The 16,235-nt window shown below is 45.2% G+C and overlaps 1 protein-coding gene across 2 annotated transcripts in view; it reads left to right on the forward strand.

The window, feature by feature from the left end:
- The window catches only part of WASL (WASP like actin nucleation promoting factor), a 274,169-nt gene that overhangs the window by 251,257 nt on the left and 6,677 nt on the right, over positions 1–16,235 (forward strand). For both annotated transcript variants that reach the window (XM_086966799.1, XM_086966791.1), the window contains one exon: positions 5,417–5,958. In XM_086966799.1, coding sequence (XP_086822925.1) covers positions 5,417–5,958 — 542 coding nt within the window. The remainder of the gene's footprint in view (positions 1–5,416; positions 5,959–16,235) is intronic.

The following is a 16,235-nucleotide window of genomic DNA, read 5'->3' on the forward strand; positions in this document are numbered from 1 at the left end:
TTTCGTATTGGCGATGAAGCCCCTCGTGGATCACCTGCAGCAGTCTGGACGGCATTGGAGCAGATCACTGAACGGCAAGGCACATGTTCTCTCTCAGTATGGGGTCGACGTGTTAATCTGTATGAAGGATGTACTGGAGGGAGTCTGGGTGATAGCTGACATCTTGGATGCCTTTCGGGAGGCCTTCCAGGCTGGGAGTGAACCGGTGCACAACATTCCTGTTCCCATAAATCCCCTGTGTGTTCAACACATGCCCTAGCAATGGCCACTAACAATCTCAAGTGGGAACCCCACACACTTTCCGTTACCTAGGAATCCATATATACCACTCCATTCAAGACCTGATAGAGGGAAACCTCATGAGAGCCACACCTCGACTCTAGCCACAAGTCACTTTCTGATGTTCGCTCCCTTTCACAGTAAGGGCCAAATAGCCCTCTCCAAGATGTTAATATTACGAAGGCTGTTCTATCATTTTGCAATCTGCCGGTATTCATTCCCCATAGAGTTTCGATCCCTGTACATGAGGTTAGACAACTTAATATGGAATAAGGGCAGGTGTTGAGTTGCTTTACTTAAACTCAAATCCCAACAGTGGGGCTAGAGCCTCCAGTGTTCGAACATTATTACCTAGCGGCGCAACTTCAATGGCCAACCAGATGGCGGGCTGGATGTAGCTTACAGGAGCTGCATGGACTAGGAGGAGACGGGCCCAAGATTTGCAAGAGAACTTTTCCTCCCAGAATCGATATTACCCTTTGACAGTAATAACCTTCTGCATGTAGTGCACAGATGCTATTTTAGGGCACTACGAACCTAGTCAAATAATTCTCCCTAAGTATCAAAGATCTTGCTATGCTCAATGACCGCCTTTAGGCAAGTGGCAGGCAGTGACGGTCTGAAACTCTGGGACTCTGCAGAAATAGAGACCCTTGGAGATTTGTTCCAGGATGGAGCACTGATCCCAACCGTCCATCTTGCTGAGCAGTAGAAGATCCTACCAGTGGGCAATTCCTAATATAAAGCTGCCTGCTAGCGCAAATGTAGCAGGCATCTATGTATTGTGGGGAGGGACTGCCTCAGAGCCAGCAAACCCCTCTCCCTGTTGCTAACACTTTACACAGTGGGCAGCGACTAATTTCCTGGCTTGCCAAGGCTCTCTCGCACACTAATCAGGATCCCTTAGAATCGCTTAAGCTGGCGTGGGGACATGCTCTTGATCGCCCAAAAACTCGTAAAGAATGGAGCAGAGCAATTGCCGACCCCTTAAGGTCTCGCGCAACTCTCGCTTTCATGATATACAATTTAATGTGTTACAAAAAGCATATCTTACATCAAATGCACCCCACTGTGTCGCCCTCATGCCCCTGTTGCCATGTTCCTATAGTGGTGGACATGATTCAATTGTTTTGAGACTGCACATTGGCCCGTGCATTCTGGCCCAGGATCTTCTCCGCCACTGGCCATCAAGACCTGCTATGCCTTGCTAGTTGCATAATGGGACGGTACAGGCACCAGCAAGAAGGGGGTGCCATTAACCGCTTCATTGAACTATCCTTCAAGATAGCCCAAAGGCCATTGGAAGGCCAAAGCTTTGCCTAGCCTGGGCCTTGGCAGAATCGGTTGCACTCGCCCGTGAAGCAACATGAGGGCTGAGGAAATGGCCGATTGTGATGACATGGGGCGAACTAACCGCCACACTCCAAGGAGATCCGCAAGGTGAAGCGGACTACACCTGAATGAGACCTGATGTGTACACCCCTGGCTTGCACCATATACCGTTGACATGTGACCCAATCCATAGATCTGACTGGACCCCTCCCCCGCTCTACAGTCCCATGTGGATGCATAGAGCATAGTGCCGATCTGCTGCCTCTTATTGTTGGTACACAGCTATATTTGCACCATAACACATTTCATTCACAGTTGCTGCACAGGTACATGCTTACAGCTTAGCACAGTTTTGTTATTGTTCCTTTTGTTTGATTTTCTCTCTTCTGACTCAACCGATGGGGCAGCGTGTTTTAGTGACCCCCCCGGACACCATCAGGTGTGTAAAATGGTCCAGTGTACTACTGCCTGTCATGTGATATAGTGCATGTAATGATGTACCTACTATGTACAAAAAAGCAAAAAACGAATAACGGTTGTTTAAAATAAATATATTTAGAAAAAAAGGTTGACTACTAAAATTCAGTCCATCCCCTTGTGCAGGCTAGTATGTTCTCTGGATCTGCCCTAGTCACAGCAGCAAGACTTCAAGTAGGATTCCCAGACGCTCCACAGTTGCTGGAGAAGAACAACTTAGCAGACATGCCACTCTTAGTGAGATTTTATTTCCGGCACTACTGTGAATACTGTCTATAGCAGGTCTATACTTAATGTCCTCTTCTTGCCAAGCGGCGGAGTACAATAGAAAAATGCAGTTCACGTTGATTGCACAGTGCCAGATGCTTGTCCGCACCTTGTAATCATTGTGAAAGGCACCATGCACAGCGCAAGCAAGTCCCTGCTTTCCTTTTCTGCTGCAGGAGTAGATTTTTACTCGAGCTGCAGCGTTCTCAACACGAACGGTCAGTTTCTCAACGTGAGCTGTCGCGAGCAGACATGACCACTTGCAGTGAGAAACCTGACTCCCTCCCGCATTGAGAAATCTCGCCAGGATGTTGATTTTCCATGCTCGCGCTCGCCAACTTGATGTTGGCGATTGCGAACGAGGAAAAATCTCGCCGGTAGGTTGATTTTCCTCGTTTGCGCTCACCAACTTGACGATCGCGAGTGAGGAATAAAACTTTGCAAGCTCCGCGTAACTCAGAGGGCGGAAAACTCAGCGAGCGGAGTTCACCACCCACGATTAATCCTCAAGTCAACAAGGCACCATTGAAAAAAGGGCAATTCCATTGGCTTATATGGTTGTCAATTCACTGGGAGGGGGATGCAGGGATTGATTGAAAAAATTGCCAAATCTAGACTGTACAGCTTATCCAAACCCTGCAGAGCACTTTCCTTTTAACAAGTGTTGAGGATCTTCATTGAGGCTCTAAGATGAAGAACGAACCTCAATGTCTCAGTTCTGGTGTGTTTTTGGGAATCAACTACAGGTGCGGTCTTATGAGAATATAGGTAAAATATTTTTTCTGCAATTTTGTGTTCGATGCAGTGATTTGTGTTTGGGTTATGGTAAACAAATTGTGGAAGTTTAACCATTGGGAATCCCCGATTGCTCCCTCAATAAACGTGTTGTGGGTGCCCACCTGATAGTTGCTTCTCTACCCACACATACAATGTTGCTGCCGCTCTAATCATTGAGCCACACTTCTCCACTACAAGAACACCGCAACAAAGCAACCTGTGCCAAAATCGGTCTTGAACGGCAATACATTGAAGATTTTTATGCAAAGTGTTCTTTTGAGGAAGTACGTGAAATAGAAGGGGCAGTTTGAGGTGTAGTGGTTCTGTTATTACAGAGCTGATAAAAAAAGAGATCAAAGAAGGAATGTGTCTCCGCCTTTGCAACGGTAACTGTAGGCTGGCATACAAATGTGTGTATTTGGACTGTCACACACATGCAGTACCAAGTAAGTGCTCACATACGTGTGTCCTATATGATTGCTATAGGAGAATTAGAGAAATTCACTGTATGAGGGCCATACAAGGATGCTGAGAAATTGAGTCTTTGGCCATATCACCAAGAACTCCATGACATTGAGTAGCACATTTAACTAATTATTGTTTGAAAGAGTCGTCATACATTATCTAAAAATGGCCAAATATAACAAATGATGTTCCTTCGTTCTAGTGAATTCCAGCGGTCACTAGCAACATTTGTTCATGCCTGGCCAGACTAAAGCAAATGCCCCCAGACTTGGCCTATTCTAATTACCCAGGGAATCCACCAAAGGCCTAGATGCCTGGCAGATCAGTGACCACATGCACACTGAGGGCCACCCCTCAATGCAACAGGAACAGAATTTCCTCAAACAGAACTAGTAAGTAGGGGAGCCTTCATCTCCAAAATGGGCATATTCGGCCTAATGGAATTTTGAGGGAGCATCCTCTGGGAACAAAGAACTCAACCAGACAGACTGAATCCTAAACAGAACACTTTCATCTGCAAGTGTTCTACACTGTGTTGTAGATGCAACCTTACTAAGTTCCATCACCATTAGCATGTAGACAGGTGAATTTTAAAATTGGATGTTTACGTTTGACCTGTCTCTGGTAATCTGTTATTTGCAACCATTTAATGTGAACTTTTAATATATTGCGTATTAAAATTCCACGTTACTAGTACATTGCTTAATATCTTAACAGATTTGCAAACCCTCGACTGAATATTGCCTGTCCATGAATTTGGCATTGTTAACCGCCTGCTAATGATCTAAATGTTTTGTTGACTGTCGGTCGAGCTGTCTGCCTCTCATCAGTTTTTTAATTTTGCTGCAGCTTCTGCCTCACAGACGTATAAATTATGATGAGTTATTTTCAGTTAGACTTACTTTGCAAAACAACCTAAACTGTTTACTAAAGCAGTCTCTACCATTCATCTTCCTATTCTGATTTTCTTGCCATAACTGTTAGCTTTCCTTAATATGCACCTACATATATATGTGAATTGTGTTTAAAGCGCATGACATCCTATGATCTGTAAAAATGTATGGACGGCTTTGGAGAGAGTGGCTGCACTCAGAAACGGCAGGTAGTGATCGTGCTCAGATGTGGCCAATGGAAGGAGGCTGGCAAAGCACAGTCTGGTGGGAAGAGGTGGGCGAAAAGGAGGGAGAAAACAAGACTGGGGCAATGTAAATGGGATATAACTGTTAAAAGAGTAGGCAGAAGGAACATTATTGAGCACAAACTTGAAGACTTGGTGGGTAAACTGATATTAGTTAGGGATGTGGTTGGAAGGAATTTACCTGTGGGGATAAGACCAGAGAAGGAGAGTTGGTTGAAGAAAAGGGAGATTGGCCAAAAAAGCAGAGACTGGAAGAGGATTGGCCAGGCTAAAAGATGTGGTAAAGTTAAGAAACACAAGAGAAGTCTAAAGGTGATAAGGACAGAGTATGTGTTGTGTGGCGAGCTGACAAATGACAACCGAAACCGTGGTTCTCGCTGATACATAAGAGTAATGCATGCAACTTTTTAACCTTCAACCACCCCCAATAATAGTGCTGTGCATGGGGGGGTAATACCCATTGAAAAAATTTGTGGAATAAGATGCCCTGAGTGTAACAATACTCATTCCCGTTAGAATAGGACTAAATATTAGAAATTAACCTGCTGTCTGTTTCTCACAGTTTATGCATTTTTACTCTTGCAGCGTGTTCTACTTTGCAACTTTTTTCTCTTTCAGAGATTAATACTAATTACACGTGAAATATTCCTAAAACGTTCAATATGTCTGTTTTTGTTTTAGCTCCTCCGCCACCACCTTTCCGAGGAGGACCACCCCCACCCCCACCTCCACACAGTTCGGGTCCTCCGCCACCTCCGGTCAGAGGAAGAGGAGTGCCTCCACCGCCTCCACCGCCTTCTAGAGCTCCAACTGCAGCACCCCCACCTCCACCTCCGTTCAGGCCTGGCTCTTCCATGCCTCCTCCACCTCCAAACAGAGTGCACCCTCCACCACCTCAAGCTCCAGCCGTTTCTTCACAGTGGGCCCCACCACCACCACCTCCTCCTCTACCACCCTCAATGCCCGGGTCTGGGGCACCTCCCCCTCCACCACCTCCTCCGCCGCCGCCTCCTGGACCTCCTCCTCCACCTGGACCATCTTCCGATGGTGACATGCAAGTTTCAGTTTCTTCAGGAGGCAAGTCTGCCCTCTTGGAGCAAATAAGAGAAGGAGCGGCACTTAAGAAAGTGGATCAGAAAGATCAGAAAGAAAACAGACCGGTATCTGGCATTGGAAGAGATGCACTATTAGATCAAATCAGACAAGGCATACAGTTAAAGTCTGTAAGTAAATACTGTATACTTTTCATTTTGGTCATTTAGAAAAGGTATATCTAGATATATTCAAAGAGTAACTTCTTTATTTGCAATAGAAACTAAGTTTTAATCTTTATGAAGTTATGTTGTTTCCCTCCGTGAACACTAATTGTAAGCATGCAGGGTTCCAAATATAATGTGAACGTGAAGTTAAAACTAGAGTGTATACATAGAAGGTGGTTAAAACTAAATCTAATATGATGTGACTTATTGCAGAAGATATTGGCCTTTGCCTTATTTAAGAGAAAAAAGCAACTTAAACAATGTGGGCATAAAGTTAACTGTACCACATTTACTTGAGTGGCTGAAGCAGCCGTAGTAAATGCCAACATATTTATTAAAAAGCATGCAACTGCCTGCATTCCAGCAAAACCAGACCTGGTGTTCAGGATCCTTAAAAAGGAATCCTTGGATAAGCACAATTCCTTAGGCAGTGGTCACTCTGAGACAATTTCTAATATAGTCTGAACCAAACAACTAAATTGGGAGCATAACTTAACTAAGGAGCCCAGCTTATATATACAGATATACCAACTACTTAAACATAACTTAAAAGAAAAAAGATTAATTAAATAATTCTTGCCCCACGGAGATAATGGACACCTTTTCTTGTAGAAAAAAACATTATTTTATGTTTTTTCGACCTGCATATTCTTCACATCTTGAATCTCCTCCAGTTACCAAACGGGATCCAGAAAGTTGAATTAGCTGTTCTGTACCAATAGGTGGCGCTTCACGTCCAGTAACCCTCCCAAATATCTCATCATGGAGCAGTAAAAGACACCACCCTAGCACACTGACGTCTGCTCCTTTTTTACACCTCACAACTACAACAACAAATTAGATTTATAAAGCGTGCAGCTGCAAAACTAGGCATCTTGGGGCTGGAAGTTACCTAGCAGGTACATAAGTTGTGAGAAATTAGCTTTTAAAGATCCAGGTTTTAAGCTAATGTTTGGACTGGCTTTCAGTTGTAAGTTGGCGCAGTGGGAGTGGTAGGCCATTCCAGACTTGTGGTGGAGTCTGTTGCTAAGCTATTTAGGAGAAGTTTTATGGAAAGCTTGATGGGCCAGAACCAAGGTTTTGAAAAGGATACGTTTCTTTACCAGCAGCCAATGTTTAGGGCATGGCCTGACTGCTATCCTCAGATTATGTAGAATCAGCCTCAGAAAGTGTTTTACCAAAAATGTCTTTTGCAGTGTTTTTCAACAGGATAACGCCTCTGAAAATGTTGACGTCTGGTCTACCCTCCCACAGCAGATATCACTCTCATGACCCAAAGTCCAAGAGGTGTGCCTCAAGTACGCTAAGGAGCCGAAAATTAAACTATTCATGGTGTGTATCTGAGACAAATGTCTGTGGTGCCTAATTCGAGTTGGTGGTTCCAGCTGAGGTCCATCTGCACCTTTCTGTGGGGACCAGGACTTACCTTTCCTCTTCAGACTTTGACCCAAATTAAGAAAGAGAAAAACATACAAGGGGGGAATAAGGAGCGAGAGAAAGATGTTTAACAGTGACATAGGGAGATAAGTGAGATGAACAATGACCTGAAAGATTGTTATAACGAGGTAGGGAGTGAATGGCAGTGGATAAAAGAGACATGACTGGAATCAAGACTAGGTTGCATTGTAATTAAACAACCCAGGCCATCGTCTGTACCTCTGTGGTCTTCCGATTAAACTTTAGGTACCAGCACATGAGGCCTGTTGCCACTCCACATCCTGCAATAGCTCCCATTAATCCAGCAATTCTCAAAGTGACGGCAACCAATGACAAGTCCTCCAGAAAGAAACACAAGAAGCTCCAAAAATTTGACTTTTAGGCTTTGATTTCTCTTTCCTGCTCAAGAGGTAAATTTTCTATTCAACCGAAGTCTTGGTACACTTTGTGCTGTTGGGACTTTAACTGTACTTCCCTAGGTGTTAGTGAAGTATTGGTGCAATAGGCTGTGTTGCTTGTATAGGACTCGTTGCGTTGCTGCGTTGAAGTTGGATTTTGGTGCCAGACTACTCGTCTGATGAGCGGTATAATCTTGTTGTGATTTGCTCAGGGTGTCAGTTAGGGCATCAATGTACTAGTAAGAGACCCTGCACCTTATCCACTTTTTTCCCTGTACCCATGTCTGTCTTGTTATCCTGGTTTTCCCGTCTGAAGAGCATGTGACCATTACCATCCATCTGTTTTTTAGTTCAAAGTTTTGTCCGAATGACTTTTTTCCTGTGTGTTGGCCTAGGAGATTTGTAATAGAAGAACTGTGGTGCTTGAGAGTATGTGTTGTGAGCCTAAAGTTTAAATGTCAAATATGGTTGTTACCTGACAGTTCCTAGTTGGAAGGAAGTACACTTGGATACCCCTGGTAGTAGGAAAGGCAACATGTTTGTTTAAGGACCTATTCGGTGAGACCTTTATTATTTAGTTGTAACCGGACATGGTTTTAGCTTTTTCAGCTCGTCAGAACAAAAAAAAAGAAAGTTAGGTGTACAGAAAGGAGCTTTGGAATTCGAGATAGGTGGTGAACCAAGGCTGGCTGGCCCAGTTGGGAGCCACCACGATTAGAGTGACGGCTGTTTGCCAACATAGGCAAATATCCCTGACAAGTTCATCCATAGTGCCATGAACTGTGGGCGTGCATACTTGGAGATGAAGTTTGGGCATTTTGCATTATCAGAGGTGGCAAAGGAGTCTATGTGGAGGAACCCCCACCAGTGGAAGTATGAGAGCAGGACTTGTGGGTGGAGTTTCCACTGGTGGGCTTATTGCTGCAACGTCTACAAAATCGTTGTACACTTAAAGTAGCTACTCCGCCAATTTCTCTTTGATGAAGTGCCCACTGCCAAATAGCCTGGCTAACGCAGACGATTGTGGAGTGAGTGCCACTCTGTTTTTGTAGGTAGAACATGGCGGTAATGTCTGTGTGAATAAGGACTACCTTGTGCTGGTGTGACAGAGCGACACCTGGAGTGCTAGCCGGATGGCCAACAGCTTCAGGTAGTTAATGTGGAGATCCTGCTAATGAGGTGGCCACATGCCCTGAACAGTCAAATCCTGGAAGTGTGCCTCCGACCTAGTGAGGGATGCATCTGTTGTGCTGGTCACCAAGGGCACTGGGTCAAAAAGGGTCCGAGCTTGCAGCAGGTTGTTGCTGTTCCACCAAACTGCCATGGGGAATTATGGCACTACAATAGGTCATCATGCCGGGGAAGTGCATGATCGTCCAGACTGTTACGTGACGATCTGGCTTAAAAATGGGTTCCGCACCTGGAAATGAAAATGTTAAATCTACAGCACTACATGCCACAAACAGATGCTTACAGGTAACGTGGAAATGAGCTCCATACAATAGCCATGTTGGATAATATCCAACACCCACTGTTCTGAGATGATGGTTTGCCACGTGGAAAAGAACTCCTGTATGCATCCCCTGACGGGTATTATGAGGAAGAGGAGGCACGTTAGGGTTTGGTGGCGGGTGTTACTACTTTTGGGGAGCTACCCTTGCCTCTGCAGTTGTTTCCCCTATAGGTCCTTTTAAAATAACCCCTAAGAGAGGATTTCTGGCCCTGGGTGTGCTGGTAAGAGGTGGAGGCTTCAGAGGAGGTGGTCTTTGAACCTCCACCGTAGGATGCGCGGCAAAAGGATCCTCGAGGAGCTGGTGTTTGAAATGTCCCCATTGCTGTTGTTGTCTCTGTATCTTTTTTTTAAAAAATTCTAGAATTTGGTCCACCTGTGGGCCAAAAAGGTGATACCGTCAAAAGGCATGTTCAGCAGATTTTGCTTTACTTCCAGCTAAAGCCAGAAGTAAGTAGCCATGCATGTCTGCAGAGGTCCCCCTAGCCACGGTGTCAGCTGAGTGTAGAGCGCAGTGAACTGAAGTATTAGAAATGATCTTGCCCTCTGATACTATTTCCTGGGCAAGCTTCCTATGCTCCTCAGGGAGACATTGGAGAAGCTCCTCCATTTCGTCCCAGTGGGCATAGTCATGTCTTTCAAGGAGACCCATGGATTTTGCTATACGCAAATGGTTGGCTGTTTAAACTGCCATTCTTTTCCCAGCCACATCTATGCGTTTGCTCTCTATCTAGTAGCGGGGCATTTCTGCTGACCTGGGAGTTTACTTGTTTGCAGGCCGGGGTGATGACTAGTGAGTCGGGTGGGAGCTGACCACGAATGTGTATATATTGGGTTAGATGGGAGGCCTATAATTTTTTTCCACAATAGATGGTATAACCCTAGCTCTGATGGGATCTTTAAAAATGTCAGTGAAGTGATGAAGCTTGCCCTTGGCATTGGTAGATACTGGGTGGAGCAATGTGTGGAGGAAAGGGTTTAGAAAAAAGGAAGTCCTCTATGGGCTCACTGTGGATTTCCATCTTGTGGAAGGAAGCAGCTCTACTACTGTTAAGGGGTCCCCTCTAGAAGGAGGTAGGAAGGGTGAAGGCAAAGGTGCAGAAATGAGTGGTAATGATGGTGGTGCAAAAGGTAAGGGGCTAGTAATCTTATCTGCCTTCCTGCATAGTTTTGCAGGAACTGGAGCATCCAAAGCTTCTAGGAAGGATAGCTGCCATTTAGAGGATAGAGCAGCAGGTCCTGAAGGGGGAGGGCAAGGATGCGGCCTGTGAGAGGCTAGATGACTGCTGATTTTGTCTTGAATACAGCTGTTCCTGGACCTCATGGAGGATGGGCTTGACTAGTGTGCTGGTGTTGGACTTGGAGGTCGATGTAAAGACTTCAGCTCCGAAAGGGTCTTGTTTTGCCGCCGATACCGCTCGGTGCCGAAGCGGATGAAGTCAATGCAGAGGGTCGGCTCGATGCAGAGGGTCGGCTCGATGCCAAGGACCGACTTGGTGTCGGGCTGGTCGGACCCAAAGCACTCCGTCTGGAAGATTTCTTCGGCGCTAAGCCGGAGTTGGGTGGGGCTTCCGAAGCAGTTGCTCAGTGCCTACCATGGTTCAAAGGCAGTGGCGGTCCGAAAGCCTGTGTCTGATGTTCCAGAGGAGCTGCATGCTTCTTAGCAGAAGGCTGCTCAGGATAGTGTCACAGGGAAGGGGGTGCCGTACTCCAGGACCGCTGAGTAAGTGAAAGGTCCTCTATCACCAGGTAAGAGCAGGAACTGCCTTCAAGAGAGAAAGACTCTTCATCTGCAGCTTATGGATGTGGGTGCTGTTCCTCCTAGTCATCGCAGGGATTGAACAGGTCTGGTGTGTCTTTTACGCTACACAGCGACATCGCAAGTCAACAGGCGCAATGGTTGCAAAGAGTTTTTTGGGAGCGGCAGGCGTCGCAGCCGGCCTCGTTGTGTTTCAGCAACAGATACAAATTACAGATCCTCTGTAGATCAGTCTGCGGGCATTTCACGTGGCATCGAGAACATTAGTGAAAAGGCGTCTGTCGAGGCATGGTGGAGAGACGGGAGTAGGCCTGAAGGGCGAGCCCAGGAGGGGCTGCGGTTGACACTAACACGGCTCGATTGAAGTATGCAAACATTGACCAGCACAGGAAAGAAGAGGAATGCAATCGAAGTAGAATTCCGACAGAGGGAAGATGCCGTGTGAACTGAAAGAGCACCACAGCAGTGTCAAACTGGAGCACAGGTCTGAACCCAATGACAGAAAGAAAACAATCAAGCAATGGAGTCAGTGCCCATGTTCATTATCACCAAGAGGAAGAGTCACTCTACCTCGTGACTTGAAATAGACTTCTTCGAAAAGAAGAAAGAAGTTGCACACATTTGTTCCCAACACTAGATGGCAGGAGAATGCATAGCATGAGTATCTATAGCCACACATGCCCTTGTTGGGCTGGGATAGGCTTTCCCAGTGACAGTTTAGTACTGCTGCCCAATGGCTGGACTTGAAGGGGCTGGAGGTGGCACAATGTAGGATTGATGGTAAATCCGGAACTGTATTGCAGGTCTATGGTGGACTGTAAGCAAAACACTGCTGCTCAGTTGCGCTTTTGATCATCCAGTCGTCCAAGTAAGGGAAGTAGTGGACTTTGTTTTGTCAGAGATGAGCATCTACCATTGCAAGACACTTCCTGAACACGCTTGGGGCGCGGTAACCCCGAAGGGCAGTACATTTAACTGATTAAGCTGGCCACTTGCCACAAACCTGAGGTACTGGGAACGTGCAGGTTGTATCGGGATGTGGAAGTAGGCCTTCTTCAGGTCGAGAGCGGTCATGAAGTTGCCTTGCTGTAGTAGCGGGATGACATCCTAGAGTGTCACCATATGGAAGTGTTCTGACAGGATGTATTTATGGAGTGGCCTGAGGTAGAGTATGGGCCCGAGACCCGTCCTTCTTGGGAATGACAAAGTACAGTGAGTACACTCCTTTGCCGTGTTGGGAGAGCGGCACAAGCTCTATGACCCTCTTGTGAATGAGTGTGTCTACTTCCTCTTGAAAGAGGTGCTGATGTTCTGGGGGAGAGGCTTTGTCTGCAGGGGGGAAGCTTGCTGATGTGTTTGTGAGCTCCAAACAATAACCCTTGCCTATGATGTTGAGGACCCATTGATTCGAGGTGATTCCCGCCCACTGTGCCAAAAATCGTTTTCAGCCATCCTTTCGAAGTGGACAAACTGAGTTATAGCAACAGTATTATTTGCTTACAAACATCAGTTAATAAAGTGGTCTACAAAAGTTATTATTAATCGTATTACCTGGTATTCAGGGAATCGAGTAAAAGGCATACAAAGTATAAATCATAGTCAGTCCTGGATCAACTTCAAACCCAATGACAGAGTATCTCTGATCATCATGCAGTTCTAATAAACAGTTTATTTCATTTTTTTCATCCATTAAAACTACTATGAAAAGTACAAAACGTTCACCAGGTAATATGACCTGATATGACAGCACGATTGTCAGAGCAGTCAATTAATAAATTCTCCTACCAATAAATGATTTACAATATTTTATTATAGTCAACTAGTATTTCACATCTATTTTACAGGCTTCTAATATACTCAACAAGCCAGCAACACAGTTAGCAGTCATATATCCGGGCAGAAGGCAGGGTGTTTACATAACTAGCTCACTTATGCATGAGTACCATCACTATGTTGCAATTTCTCGCTGCGTCCTCTGGATAATTACCACTTTAATGAGACCCTCACTATCGCTTGGTTTGGGTCGATCAATGGGAGTGCGCCACTTTCACCCCATCTCATATCCAATCATGTAGTTTAGGCACATTTCCACAACCGATCCAGAACGTGAAGAGAGCATACTTTTGCAGGGATGCTACTGTCAAGATCCATAAAGGCTTGAAGAGAATGGAGACAAAGTTGTTTGGCTCCCACAATTGTGGCATTTTCTTTGCTCTGGTTACAGATGTGGTTGCAGCTATTGACACTACTGGTTGTTCCAGCTATGGCAGAAGATATTGTCACTGCTGCTGTTGGTGTAGTGCTGGCAGCCGTGGTTGATGCTGTGAACACTATTTTCTTCTGTGGTTGCAACTTTTGACTCTACTGTGGTCCTTTTTGCTGTATCAACTGTTGTTGCTGTGGCTCACTGTGGTCTTGCACCCGCTGCGGCCCGCTTGGCAGCTTTTGGGGCAGCTGTCATAGCTTACAAATGTGGCAATATCAAAAACGATAGTCTATCTCTAGATGCATGACCATCCTGAAGGAGGTCCGCAGGCCTACAACAAGAGCCTGCTATGCAGCCAAATGGAGAAGATTTGCGCACTTTTGTATTCTGAGGCACATCATCCCCTCCAACCAGCAGTCCAAGACCCTGCCTGTTATCTGCTTCACTTGCTAATATCGTGCCTCGCTTCTACCTCCATTAGGCTTCATTAAGCTGCAGTTGCTGCTTACCTGAAGAACAGGCAACATATTTCACACTTCAGGGTTCCAGTCATTAAAGCCGTTATGGAAGGACTTAAGAGCCAACCCACCGAGGGTGCCACCCGCCTCCGCTTGGAATCTCAGCATAGTTCTCGCCAGACCTATGGGCTCACCGTTTGAATTACATTTATACCCTCTGCTGTTCCTTTCCTGGAAGTTAACTTTCCAGTGGCAATCAACTCCCTAAAAAGTGTGGGTGAGCTTCAGGGTCTTACCCTGGAAGAACCTTTGTTCCAATTGCATAACAAAAGACTAGTCCTTGGAACAAACCCCAAATTTCTCCCGAAGGTAGTCTCTTCTTTCCACCGCATTCAGACAGTTGAACTCCCAGTGCTCTTCCCTCATTCAGTCCGCAGCACAGAGGGCTCTTCACAAGCTAGTTGTCAAAAGGACCCTCATTTATTGCACTGACAGGGCAAAAGCCTTCCTTAAGACACAGCAGCACTGTCTGTTTTTCCAAACCATACAAGGGCTGCTCTCTCTCTAAAGCGGGAATAGTATGCTGGCTTCCCAAATGTATCCAACCCTGTTACTCCAAAACCATAAAACCTTTGTCTGTCCCTCCCAGGCCCTACCCTACATGTAAATAAAGAGGCTTCTATGGCTTTCTTATGTAACATTCTTATAGCTGACTTCTGCAAAGCAGCGTCCTGGTCTACTCCACACATTCATCAAGCATTACTTTGTGGATGTCTTAGCTTGCCACCAAGCAAACTTTGGCCAGGTTGTCCTTTGTTCACTTTTATAGTCTTCAGCATCCTCTGGCTAGCCACCGCTTAGGGGAGGATTGCTTTACAGTCTATGCAAGCATGTGTATCTACAGCTGCACATGCTACGATTGAATAATGTTACCTGTAAGCATCTGTTTGTGGCGTGTAGTGATGTAGATTCCCATGTGCCTACTCTCCTCCCTGGAAGCCTTTGGTTGTTGCGAATACCTTTCTTTCTACTTTCTACGCATAGTCATCTTCTGTATCTCTACGCTCCCTTTTCTTCCTCACCCATCATGCGGAAAAACAATCTAAATATGAAGCCTATGCCTATGCACATTACCAGCAATAGGTGGAGTCACTATACCTCGTGACTCAGACTTCTTTGAAGAAAAACAATTTGCACGCGTCCGTCCCCAACACTAGATGACAGTTGATTGCACAGCATGTGAATCCACACCACTACATGCAATGAACAGATGCTTATAGGGGAAGTAACATTTTCCTTACTATGCAAAAGCCTGCACGACTGGCATTATTGTTTGTTTAAATTAACTTTAGCTATAGCTCCCTGCAGAGAAACATTTACTGTAGTCAGAGAGACAGGCCATACAAACTGTAAGTTCAGGTATTCAAACTTGGTAGATGCTTTTGAGAAAGCCACCGTGACATATAATCGAGGCAGAAAATAAAGCAATATTCTGAATAAAATATGAAATGCTCTCATTTGGATCCAATAGTTTTAAGGACCTTTCTTGCTGCAATTTTATTTTGTGATAATTCATACAGGTAATTGCCCCTTAATTAAGGAGAGAAACATTTACTGTAGTCAGAGAGACAGGCCAATGAAACTGCAAGTTCAGGTATTCAAACTAAGTAGATGCTGTTGAGAAAGCCACCGTGACATATAATCGAGGCCGAAAAAAAAGCAATATTCTGAATAAAATGTTAAATGCTCTAATTTGGATCCAATAATTTTAAGGAACTTTCTAGCTGCAAATTTATTTTGTGATAATTCATTAAGGTAATTGCCCCTTAATTAACCACATGCGCGCTAGCGGTTTTCCCGCTGTGCGCTGGGTTTTTGAAAAACCTGCGTTACATGACGAGCTCAGCTCGTCATGAGCACAGAAGGGGTTAAGCTACGTCCTTCTTTAAAACGTGGTCATTTAATATTCTTTTTACACCAGGAAAGCAAATAAGGAGTCTTTGCTTTTTATGGTCTAAGTTGCCAGCGTAGCCCATTATGTGAAAATCACCAAAAGAAGAGACTTTTGCTCCGCCCACTTGTTCGGAGCCACGAGTACATGTTCTGATTGGGCAGAAGTTGTGCACGTCCACACAAAAAAGTGATTTTCTTCCAAACAACTGTGATCCTTAGGTTTATTTGAGCTGCTGCCTAAGGTGCAACTTTCGGGAGCACAAAAATGACATTGTAAGGCTATTAAAGTATCTTCGATACCTAGATGATTTACGATGGTTTATGATGTATTTCTCTTGCAGCAGCATAGTTGGGCGGAGGGCAGCTATTAACCTACATGATTTCTAGGCCTGGCTTGACATTGCAACTGTCACCTGACCTTTCAACCTACACCAATATTATTCTACAGTTCTTTGCTTCAACACAAATGCATATCCATTCCCATGGTACCTGCTCGTAATGTTTCACTTTGCCATATAAC

This window comes from Lissotriton vulgaris, chromosome 1_1, assembly GCF_964263255.1.
Source record: "Lissotriton vulgaris chromosome 1_1, aLisVul1.2, whole genome shotgun sequence".
Lineage (NCBI taxonomy): Eukaryota > Metazoa > Chordata > Amphibia > Caudata > Salamandridae > Lissotriton > Lissotriton vulgaris.